This window comes from Canis aureus, chromosome 9 (assembly GCF_053574225.1).
Source record: "Canis aureus isolate CA01 chromosome 9, VMU_Caureus_v.1.0, whole genome shotgun sequence".
NCBI classification, from domain to species: Eukaryota; Metazoa; Chordata; class Mammalia; order Carnivora; family Canidae; genus Canis; species Canis aureus.
Genome location: NC_135619.1, coordinates 65,587,542 through 65,598,837, shown reverse-complemented (window position 1 = coordinate 65,598,837; position 11,296 = coordinate 65,587,542). Strand labels below are relative to the sequence as shown.

The 11,296-nt window shown below is 51.0% G+C and overlaps 1 protein-coding gene across 6 annotated transcripts in view; it reads left to right on the top strand.

Moving 5' to 3' along the window:
* Window positions 1-245: 245 nt before the first annotated feature.
* CCDC88C (coiled-coil and HOOK domain protein 88C) overlaps window positions 246-11,296 on the top strand; it is a 121,589-nt gene continuing 110,538 nt past the window's right edge. For 3 of the 6 annotated variants that reach the window (XM_077910376.1, XM_077910377.1, XM_077910375.1), the window contains exons 1-3: window positions 247-452; window positions 1,166-1,266; window positions 7,786-7,894. In XM_077910376.1, the coding sequence (XP_077766502.1) occupies window positions 393-452; window positions 1,166-1,266; window positions 7,786-7,894 (270 nt within the window). In that variant the 5' untranslated portion in view covers window positions 247-392. Of the gene's footprint in view, window positions 453-1,165; window positions 1,267-7,785; window positions 7,895-11,296 lie in introns of those variants that run through there. The other 3 variants (XM_077910381.1, XM_077910380.1, XM_077910378.1) reach the window with 2 other exon arrangements.

The following is an 11,296-nucleotide window of genomic DNA, read 5'->3' as shown; positions in this document are numbered from 1 at the left end:
GCGCGGGGAGGGCCACGTGCTGGGGCCCGCGGGGAGGGCCCGGGAGGCCGCGCGGAGCCCCCCCGCCCCGCGCCCCGCGCAGCCGCGCCCGCGCCCGCGCCCGAGCGCCCGGCCCCGGCCCCGGCCCCGGCACCGCGAGGCGGCGCACCAGCCGCCCAGGGCCGCCGAGGGGCGGGGCCGCGCCCGCATTGTTCCTCCCCTAGCGCCGGGCCCTCCCCTTCCCCCAGCCCCGGGCGGGGCGCGGGGCCGCCGAAGCCGCGGAACGTGGGCTCGCGCCCCGCCTTTGTCTCCCGGGTGCGAGCTGCCGCAGCCCCGCGCCCCGCTCGCTGGCGGAGCCGCTTTGTGCCGCGGCGCGGGGGACCGGGCGTGGAGCCGGCGGGCGCAGCCTCAGCATGGACGTGACCGTGTCGGAGCTCATGGAGCTCTTCCTGCAGAGCCCGCTGGTGACCTGGGTGAGTGCGCCCAGCTCCCTGCCCCATTGTTGGTGCCCCCGCCGTGGCCGCACCACCTCCCCCGCCCGCGGGCCCGGGGAGCCTCCGGGACTCGGGGGACTCAGCGAGTGCTCCCGGCCGGGGTCGGGGTCCGGGCCCCGGGGTCCGGAGGCGTTTCCCGCTCGGGAGCCCGCGCGCCGGGTGCGGGACCTCGCCGCGTTGCGGGCCGGGCCGGGCGGGGGCTCCGCGGGTGCACCTGTTGGCGCCGGGGCGCTGGGCTGCGGCCCCCGCGCGGACCGGGTCGGGGTACCCCCACCCCCCGGGGCTTGACCACTCAAGGAAGGGACTCCCTACCCCAAAATACACTCGTGTAGTTTCCGAACCTCAGACCAGCAGGTGGGTGGCGGCCGAGCGAGAATGGGTACAGGCGGGGGGCGGCGCAGTCACTTCCAGTAGATTTGAGACGTGAGAAATTTATTGAAAAGTCTCTCTCTCTCTTTTTTTTTTTCCGCCTTGGGCCGCTGGAGAAAAGTGGGGAGGAAGTTTTCGTCTTGCTGTCTTGCGTCTGTTGCCTGGCGCAGGATGGGGGGTAGAGGCCCCTGCAAGGGCGGGCGGGCGGGGGTGACCCCCTGTTCCCGCACCGGCCCTGCCCGCCTTTGCCCTGGAGAGCCCTAAAGACCGTGCCCTCGGGGCTCACTTCCTGCCTTTCTCTCCGCGCCCCGTTTCCCCGGCAGGTGAAAACTTTTGGCTCCTTCGGAAGCGGCAACCAGGACAATCTGACCATGTACATGGATTTAGCGGATGGCATCTTTTTGAACCAAATCATGTTGCAAATGTAAGTTATCTACGGGGAAGAAGGAAAGAGCGATGCTTCGGAAAGTTTAAGGTTGTAGAATGGGAACGTGTTCAAACAGAGAGGGTTCTTTGCAAGTGGAGGGGGGGGGCGCCGGCATCTCAAGATTAGGGTGATTTTTTTCCCTTTCCTGTGAGTATGAAGAATTCCAGGACAGCAGGTTGGCAGCTTGTTTGGTTAAGGCAATTTGGAATTGAATGACTTGACTGTCCTCCACGTGGTGTAGATAGGACAACCGACTTCATGCTTAGATATTTGAAGTTTGAGCAAGGAAGTTAAAAAAAACAAAACAAAACAAAAAAACCCTTTTGGGGGGCAAGGAACTGTAACAGTCTGGTTACAGGAAGTGTTTGGGGTGTACCCAGAGCATCCGTGTGACTATAAAGTTTCACTGTAAGTTGGGATGCCTGTGTTTCTGAGCTTCTTTTCACTTGATCATACGTTTTGTTGCTCTCTGGCGAGTGCAGTTGCCTAAGGCCCTTCCTAAGGCTTAAAGTCACCGTGTTAAGAGAGCCTTGGGAGTCCGAATGCTGTGTAGTGTTTGTAGTACTGAGCTTAAACGGGTCTTGGTGGAAGTTAAACTCACTAGCATGTATGTTTGACCACATCCTTTCCTCTAGCTAAATTCTGCAGCGTCTGATTGACAGCCTGCCACATGTAGGTGTTGGCTCCTACCTCTGCTTTCTGTTTTTAACTCAGGCGCAGGGAACATATTGGAACTGAGTGTCAGTATGATTCCCAGGCACTAGAAGCCAAATAAAACGTCCTAATAATACTCTCTGTGGATCAGCCCCTCGGGCTTACCTACTCACTGGCAACTAAGCAAGTTGTACTTGAGCACGAACCCATTAGCTAATGAGGATCAGCTTTGTGGCCCGCAGAGGAGGAGCATTTATTTAGCTTTGGCATATTCAGCAAGTGGTTTAAATAGATCTACCCAAAAAGGTCTGTTTCAAAAATTTCCTGGGAACATTGCTTCTTTTAATAAGTCATTTGGTGCCATGTTGTGGGAGAGACACTTCAGTTTTGTTTTGTTTTTTAAAGGCACAACTCATCTTCTGAATCTTGTGTTTGATGAGATTCTAAAAAGACAAATGCGTTGCCAGATTCGGCAGTACTTGTCTGAGAACATTGATGAAAAAGTTTTCCTGGGATTGTCTAGTAGCATATTTAAGTCCTGGCAATTTCTCCCCCCTGCCCCATTTTGGTGGACCCCGAAAATGACCGGATTCCATTGGTGCAGTGACCGGTGTGTCCTTACCCAAACCCAAGACTGTTTAATTAAAAACAGCAGTATACCCAGCCTTTTCATTCAGTTTTTACACCCAGGCGGAGGGGAGAACAAAAGCCCTGGGACTGTTTCTCTTTCTTCCCTGACCTTTGGAATTCCTGAAGCGTTTACCACTTGCTTGTAAATCAGGAAAGCCTGATGGACCATTCCTTTGAGAAATGCCAGCTCATCACTTGTTCACACTTGGCCCTGGCTAAATTCAGTGTGAAGGGCTTCTCCACTTCCCTTGTAAGTTTTACATGTTCTCTCCTCTGTGATATGCCAAGATAATCATCCCAGAGGTGGGAACTGAGAAGTTTGCAGCTCGTAAAGCCTCAAGCCGTGCTTCTGGTGCCTTCTGGCCTGGGTCAGGAACAGAGGAAGGGACAGTGGGGAAGCCATGTGGGTGGAGGAAATGAAGGAGTGAGGGGCATGAGCAGCACACAGTTTACTGATTGGGTGATCGGAATAACCCTGTTCCAGGTGATAGGCTAGAAATCAGAACATTGTTTGCTCCTGGAGGTGGGTAGGGATCGTATGGAAAGGAGACACAGGTGAACTTCTTGGGTGGGGTGATAATGTTCTGTATACTGACTGGAGTACATTTAATTTTTCAGGACTTAAATAGCTATAACAAGATATATGCATTTCACGCTATGTAGGGATGATCTCAATTTTAAAAAGGACCCCCCCCCCGCCCCCCACCACCACCAAAGTGTATTTAGCCCTGGTGTTTACAGCTTGGGTAGCCAGCCTGGATTTGAACTCTAGGTCTGTGTCATACTGGCCAAGTGATACTGGGCACACCACTCAACAATTTAGTTTCCTCATCTGTGAAATAGGAAGTGCCTCCCTTAAGAGATGGTTATGAGGATTAAATGGGATGATGTGTTGGCAATTAGCATGGTGGTTGCCACTTAATAGGTACTAGTGTCAATTGCAAATACACTCTCTTAAGCCAGAAAGGACTTGAGGCGTCCGGTAAGAATTTTTCCAGTCTTTCTTTCTCCCACATTCTTAATCTCCTGGCTTAGTGCATGGTTCTTAGCCTCGGCTCTCTCTCAATGAGAACCAGAGCATACCTGGACTCTGGGACCTGAGTTCAAGCCCCCATCTAACTACATGTAAACTTCTGTGTTCCTTTCCGCCAAATGGAGAAACGTCGGGCTAGCTAGCAGGTCAGTAATAAGGCTGTATTCTGGTTTATCTCTTATGCCAGTAGCTCTGTGTGCTATTGGCCTATTTTGATAAATTCTCTCCAAGTTGGTAGGACCTGGGAAAATTGTAAAGAGCAGTACGCTGCGTAGGTATGGCAAGTGGCTTGCTGGAACTCAGATAAGAGGCGTGTTACCTAACACTTCAGAGCCATATGGAGGCCGGCAGAGGTCACGTGGCTGCACCTGGGCATTGTCTCTGGCAACCGAAGAAGGCTGCAGTAGTAGTCTCTTGGCCCTGGCCTCCCGGTGACATCAGTGCCTGGAAGCAGGAAAGCCCTGTGGGCTCAGCTTTCAGGGGAGGCCCAGGTCCAGGAGAATTTCCCCAGTGAGAGGCATTGAATGGTGTGGACCACGGTGCATGGGGGAACCTGCTGAATAGTTCCTCTGTAAATGCAGTCTTTCTGGGTGATCTGCTGGTGCCCAAGGGAGAACACGATTGCTCATTCACTTTGGACATGTTTCTTACTGTCTTGTAGAAAAAGTATTTAAGTGCTTGGACTCTGAAAGCATCAGGCGGTCAAGTTCACATTCTCCATTCTGCCCCCTTGGGCAAATTACTTAAACTCTCTAAGCCTCAACTTCCAGGTCTGTAATAAGGGGATAGTATTTTATACACTTGGGAGGATTAAATAAGATCATGCCTATAGAAAATGCCCGACAAACATCCATCATTCTTGGGAGTGGGGGCAGGGGTGTTTGTGTGTGAGCGTGCGTGCCCACGTGCCTGAACCTGTACTTTTGAGAACGGACACCTTCTGACTTGAGGCAGTGGCTGTTGAGTGCAGTTGGGAACTTGGGATTGGGCCTGAGAGCTTGTGCCTTTGCAAGGCCTGTAGTAAGTCTCGCCGTATTTGCTTTCTTCAGACTTTACCCCTAGTACTCATTGCAAAATTCAAGATAATATATTATTTATGGGTTGGAAATATCCTTTGGTCAAACGGGAGAGTTTCCTAAGTTTGTTTCTTTTTTTAAGAAATTTTTTTTTAAGCCACCTCTACACCCAACATGGGAGTCGAACTCACAACCCTAAGATCAAGAGTTGCACACTCCACCAACCAAGCCAGCCAGGCATTCTGAGTTTTCTGTTTCTAAAAAGCATTTGTAGTAATGCTTTTAATTCCCCGCCACCCCCCCCCCCCCAGTGTGTTGGAAGAGGAGTTCTAGTCCTGTTCTGCATATATAAAAGCTGAGGGCAAGTGCTTGTTAGTTGAATGAGTTTGTGTTGGCGGGAAAGTGTTGGAGCAAAAAATATTTTTGTGAACTTGTTATTTCCTCTTTTGACTACAGAGTATGATACTCGTGGGGTTTTGAGTTCTTAAAAACTGTACCAAAAATTTACGTTGGTTGTAGAAAAATAGGGAAAGAAAAGTGAGCCAGATAAAATTGTCCATGATTTTACCATGTAAAAGTGGCAATGCTATTATTCTAGTGTCTTCTGGATGTCATCTATAGTATATAGATAGAAACTCCTTAAGGGATTTTTATATGGTTGTGGGCTCATACTGTTGTCTTTTAGCATCCTTATTTATTAACCCGTGATACATTGTGGACATCCCTATATCAACACATCATTTCTGGATTGATTTTTAAATTTTGGAAGTCTCTGACTCTGAACTCTCCTGAGTTGGACGAGCTGTTTGAAGCTTGTACCCAGTGTCTCTCTCCTGTCCTCTGACATCTCCATAGGGGACTCTTGGACTTTTGTATTCTATGGCTATTATGCAAAAAAGATCCTTGTTGTAATGATGGCTTTTGGGGACATGCAGTTGTGCAGTGGTGATAGGATGTCCTCTTCCTGGGACATAGGACCAAGTATGGTCCACGTTTGCTAGTGCAGATCTGGCCCTCTAAAATGACAGCCTAGGGCTGGAAGGATCCTGTAGTCGTTTTGCAGCCGAGCACCCTGGGGCCCAGAGAACCTTGGCCAGTCCTGTGTCTTCTGACCCCCCCACTTTTTTTTTTTTTTTTTTTTTTTTTGAGCACAGAAGGGTGGGGGTTACTCCTTGCTGGGACAGTGATGATGAGCCCTCCTTAACCGCAGTTGACTTTTGTTTCTAGTTGTTTCTTCATAACCTCTACCCTGAGAGCCTTAGTTAAAGGATGGAACACTAATGATGGTGATAATTAGTCTAATTACTCATACGGTAAATGTCAAGGCTCTTGTGGAGTGCTGTTTCAGTGAGCTGAACCTGGAGAACAAAAGCAGAGCTGGTCGGAGGCTTCCACGCTGTCGTCTGAGAGCCTTGCGGGTCCCCATCCGGGCGGGTCCCCATCCGGGCGTGTGTGGTGCCTTTGCACACTCAGTGAATGCGCACCATGCGTCCCCCCCCCCACCCTCCCGCCTGTGGGCCGGGCCCTCTGACTTCAAGCTGGGACGACAGACACAAAACAGAAAACGCTCTGAGTTCTGTTTTAAGAAGTATTTGAGTCGCTTAATGAAGTTGCTTCTCCTCGCTTGAGGTATCTGAAGAGAGGAGAAGTGAGCCTTGAAGATAAATTATTTGTAATGTTAAGTGTATTTTTGTGACTAAAAGTGCCCTTGTGGTTGAAAGGCTGAATGCTGCCTCTATTCCTAAATTAATTTCCACTGAACTGTTAACCTTTGTTTTCTCAGTAATGAATGGCTCCAAGAGACACATAACGTGCAAATGGCTTGGCCAGACTCCATTACTGTGTGGGGACAATAAGAAACGTTGTCACATGACGGTTGAAAAGAGATTCCCTGGTTGCCCCAAGGTACCCATGTGATTATTTTAGGGGATCCAGGCTAATTGAATAAAATCTGTGGCTATTACTGCCCCGAATTGGTAAAGGGCTTTGCATACACGCAGTGTACAGGGCAGGGACTCCTGCTGTATATGTCAAACAGTTAATGGTCAAATTCTAAACAGTTCCTATTAAAAAAAAAAAAAAAATATTGTAGTTTCAGTGATGTCTGAAATGATTTCTACTTGTGGGTTTTAAAAACATTTTTGTTTGTCGATGTTGTGTTAATTATTGGTTTTGGAATGAGCCGTGTGGCATTGAGGTCAATTTCCTTAACTCCCTAAACCCCCTTCTGTGCTCCCATCCCCTTGCAAGGCAGATCCCTGAGGAAGAGGCTGACTCTCTGCCCCCTTGCTACCTAGAGACCCCACAGCTAAAACCCTGAAAAGGGCCCTCATTTGAATTAGACAGTGACATGGGAGGGAGGGCTTTGTTATGAAAAGCGTGGGGTGGTACACGGGGAGGTGAAGCCAAATCTGGTCCACTGGGTCTATTCTCTTCCCAGAAGAATCATTTAGAGAAGTGTCCCGGGAGGTAGGTGAGTGGAAATACAAATCACTTGATTCAGATTTCTAGTTTCATCACAACCAGACCTGACTTTTGCCTGAGATTAGAAAAATAAAGGACGTCGTGGGGGTTTCCCACATGTATTATGTAGATCTCTGCTCTTAGCCTTTCTCGGAGGGTGTCTGGTACACCATGTCACATCACAGACTCCTGCTGTTGGTTTTTCAGGGTAGAATTGTGTCCCCGACATGTCAGTCACAGGCAGCACCAGCCCTGGACCAATCTGATCTCAGGAGTGGGGACCACAGTGAGATGGAACGTGAATGATTTTAATTTTTTATGTCAGGAAATGTACCATATTTTTCCCCTCATTATTTTATATGTTTTGGTTGGTTCAGCTTTTAATGTTTTTAATCTTGAAACATAACTTGTTTTGGTCTTTATTCGGTAGAACTTTTGGGGTTTTCATCGACGGCTGGTGGTGGTTTATGGGTGCTGTTAGCAGGAACGGAAATAACTTTGACTCACGGCTGTGCTGGGTTGGTGCGGGGGCGGGAGCAGGGAGGTGATGGGGCCTCCCCTAAGGTCCACAGCTTGGGAATGGGGTAATAAGGATTTGACTCGAGAGGAGCCAGTAGTGTCGGAGGCTGGGGGTGGCCTGGAGCTCACCCTCAGCTGGGAACTCGGGTGGGTGGCAGAATGCTGGGATATGCAGTTTCCATTCTCCTCTTTCTTTTCTAGAGACCCCAGGCCAACAAATCAGCGCATCAACAAGCACGTAAACAACGACGTGAACCTCCGCATTCAGAACTTGACCATCTTGGTGAGAAATATCAAGACCTACTACCAGGTAAGGACTGGGAACTCTGTTCCCCTGAAGTTCTGTTCTGCGTCTGGTGGTATCGTCCCTGAACGGTTTCCCCGCAGGAAGCCGAGAGGAAACAGTGTTCATGGTTAGACATGTGCTTGCTCAGGCTTGGTGTATTTTCACTTGCATCCTTTTTTCTTTGCGCTGTGGAAAGGGCCAGATGTTGGATCATTTTGTCCAGGGAAATGTCCTTTGTGCTGCGTGCAAAGCATCGTGCCTGGTATGGTGGGGACCCCAGGGACTGTTCTTGATTCACAGCCACCGCCCCAAGAGTGCTCTGGAACCGGGACCGGGCTCCACCTGGGGCACCCTGACTGGGTCTCACCCACAGTTGAGTGAGTCTTTGTTGAGGAGCAACTGAAAGGATGGAGAGAGATAAGGGACCACAGAAAGGTTGTATTCAAGCCCCCAGCTTGTGGATAGGAGCATTGGGGTTTACGGTGTGTCCTCTTGTCAGGTGCTCCCTGTGTCTCACCAGCAGACAGGTGATGGGCTGTGCAAGGGGGCCTGATGGGGAACGGCTGCTAAAATCCCCATACCAGCCTTCGGAAGGTCAGCAAGGTGGGAAGGTTGATGTTAATGGGAAATGGATTTAAACTGTGTTATCTCAGAGCTCTGGGTTGTTTTTGTTTTTTTGTTTAACATTTTTAAAGATTTTACTTAACAGAGCGCACAAGCAGGGGAAGCGGGAGAGGGAGAAGCAAGCTACCCACTGAGCAGGGAGCCCGATGTGGGGCTTGGTCCTAGGACCCTCGGATCATGACCTGAGCTGAAGGCAGATGCATCACTGAATGAGCCACCCAGGTACTCCAAAGAGTCCTTAGCAGCAAACCTTTTCTCCCCCTGTACATTTTTTCTTGAAACCCCTGGTGAATCTCTAGTGACTCTGATTGACTTGAGGGTTAGGGGGCCCCCGTGTTCTCTGCTCAGCACCTCTTCTCCCACTGGGGCATCTCTGTAGGTTCCCAGGACTTCAGGGAACACAGTTTGAGAACCGCTGCCCAAGAACAAACCTTTTCCAGAATTCATGCTGGGGCTTCGCTGATTCCTTGGGCAGACTGCCTCTGAGACCTGTTGCTAGCATCTGCTTCCTGGAGTGTACCTTGGTCTCGGTGCTGGGGTTTAGGGATCCTCTTCATGGAGGTGAGGTCCCTGTCAGCATGGGGAGGAGCCCTCGGGCTGCCGTGGCTCGTTCTCTGTCCTCATGCAGTGGTTGCTGGTTCTGAGGTCAGCCGAGATGACGTGCTACAGGCTGGGCCAGCTCCTGTTGGCTGTGGTTGCTGCAGGAGCCCTTCCTCTGACTCTGTATGAATTAGCAGATGGAGGGGGTGAGAGTGGACAGTGGGGTGCGTGAGGGAGGCTTGCTCTGCTGGGATGCTTCCCTACACGGCCAGTTTTTCAAGCCACCTGTGCTCACTGCGTGGACCATCAGTGGCCCAGCACCATGGACTTTCTGAGCAGTCCCTGGGAGGCTTAGATCCAGCCCCATCCTCTTATCCACCCCAGAGAGATGTCAACCATGCTGAGGAGCGGGTGCCCTAGCTCTGTGGGGCTGAGTGGGTTTGTTTTGCTGTCCGAGGGGCGCCACACTCAGGTTTGGGCATGCTGTGGACAAGCGGGGAATACTCAGTGAGGGTTTCCCTGGGGATGGCCACAGGCAGGGGAAGCTGAGCAAGGGTTGTGGGGCTGCCAGTGAACTTGGTTCTGGCCATCTGGGGGCTGGGCCCGTGGTTCAGCATGCACTCAGGGCTTGAGCCCTATCCACAGGCACTGTTTGTGGTGAGCAGGTACTTTTGATGTTGTGTGCTAAGTGCCTGGGGAAGTGCATGGTGCAGGTTGCTCGAGAGATGCCTGATCCAGGCTACAGAGGAGTGGGGAAGGCTTCTTGGAGGGGAGGGGGCACTGAGCGGAGTCTTGGTAGGTGATGGAATTTCCATGTTTTGAGGGTCGTGGGAAGGAGAGAAGGGGAAGGGGTGTAGAGGTAGACAGAGACGTGGAGGCACAAGACCGGCCTGTTCTCGTTCTATCAAGGTCTGAGTTGTGCAGTTGCTCAGGTAAAGGTCCGTTTCACCATGTTTCAGATGAATCCAAACTTGGGAGGAGATGAACGGGAAAGATACAGAAATTCAGAGCAGGCTTGAGAGGCTGGCCAGAGCCAGTGGAGAGAGCTTGACAGGTGTGTCTTGGGCCCCAGGTGTGCTGGGGAGGTGGTAACCTCTCCCTGGTGACAGCGATGAAACTCCCAGGTGGAAGGAGCTCTCTGCGAGCAGCACAGAGCAGCCAGGCTCTTGCTGCAAGCTGTTGGCCACGCAGGGGCTGTCCTCTGGCCCAAGAAGTCACACCCTAGGGGCGAGCAGGAGCTCCTGACAGTCCAGACCTGGGCTGGCCCAAGGGAACTTGACATCGTGTCAGTGTGGAGGCAGATTGCCACTCTGTGTAGAATTCCAGAAGGTGAGATGTGGGGGTAGGAAAAGAGGAACAGGTCTGTTCTCAGGGCCCAGAAAGACCCACAGGGAGAGAGGAGGACCCTGCATCCTTGTGCTGCTGTTGCACTGTTAACCCTGAGGGCAGGGCTGCCGTGCGTTGAAGCCCCAGCCTGGAGCAGGTGTGGCTGCAGGCACCAGCTAGAGGCTTCAGAGCTGGCTGTGTTCTCAGGCGCCCCTGCTCCCTGGAGAGAGCTAGCGGGCCTCTTCCTCTCTGGGCTGACATGGGTTACGTGTGGGTAGCTCTGAATATTTTTGTTTTCTTTCCAATTTATTGTAAAACAGATGGGAGTCCTGGTCTTATAAGTAATGTATGCTCTTTCTAAATAGCTAGGAAAATAAGTAGCAAGAAGAAAAGAACCACCCACAATCCCACCATCTGAAGACAATCCCTATTAACATTTTTACTGTTTCCTTCCAGTTTTTGCATGAATAGTTTTTGTTTCTTACTGTTGTGGTCATGCCGTATATACAATTGCATATCCTGCCTTTCTCCCTTCTACCTGACTTTAAAGCGTAAACATAATTGGTTATGATTATGAAAGGTCACTCAATAAAGTTTTCTGGGAGGAGTCCTGCCCAAGTCCTCCTCTGAATGTAGCCCTCCAGGCTGTGAGGGCTCAGGATGAAGCAAGACACATGTCATTCTTTCTATGACGGTGGTGTCCTGGAAGGGCGAGAGCTTGCTCCCGAGTGAGCGGGACTCCTGCTTACCTGTGGTTATGTTGGTAGACTACTTGAGCTCACAGAGTCCAGCCTTGGGTTTTGTTTGCCAAGCAGTGGTTCTGCCCACTGGCCGTCCCCTCCTTTTCCGAGGCACCGTGGGGCAGGGGCAGTTAGAAAGGATGGGGGACCCTCCTTCTTGTGTGTTAAGTCTGTACTATTCAAGGAAGCTCAAGTT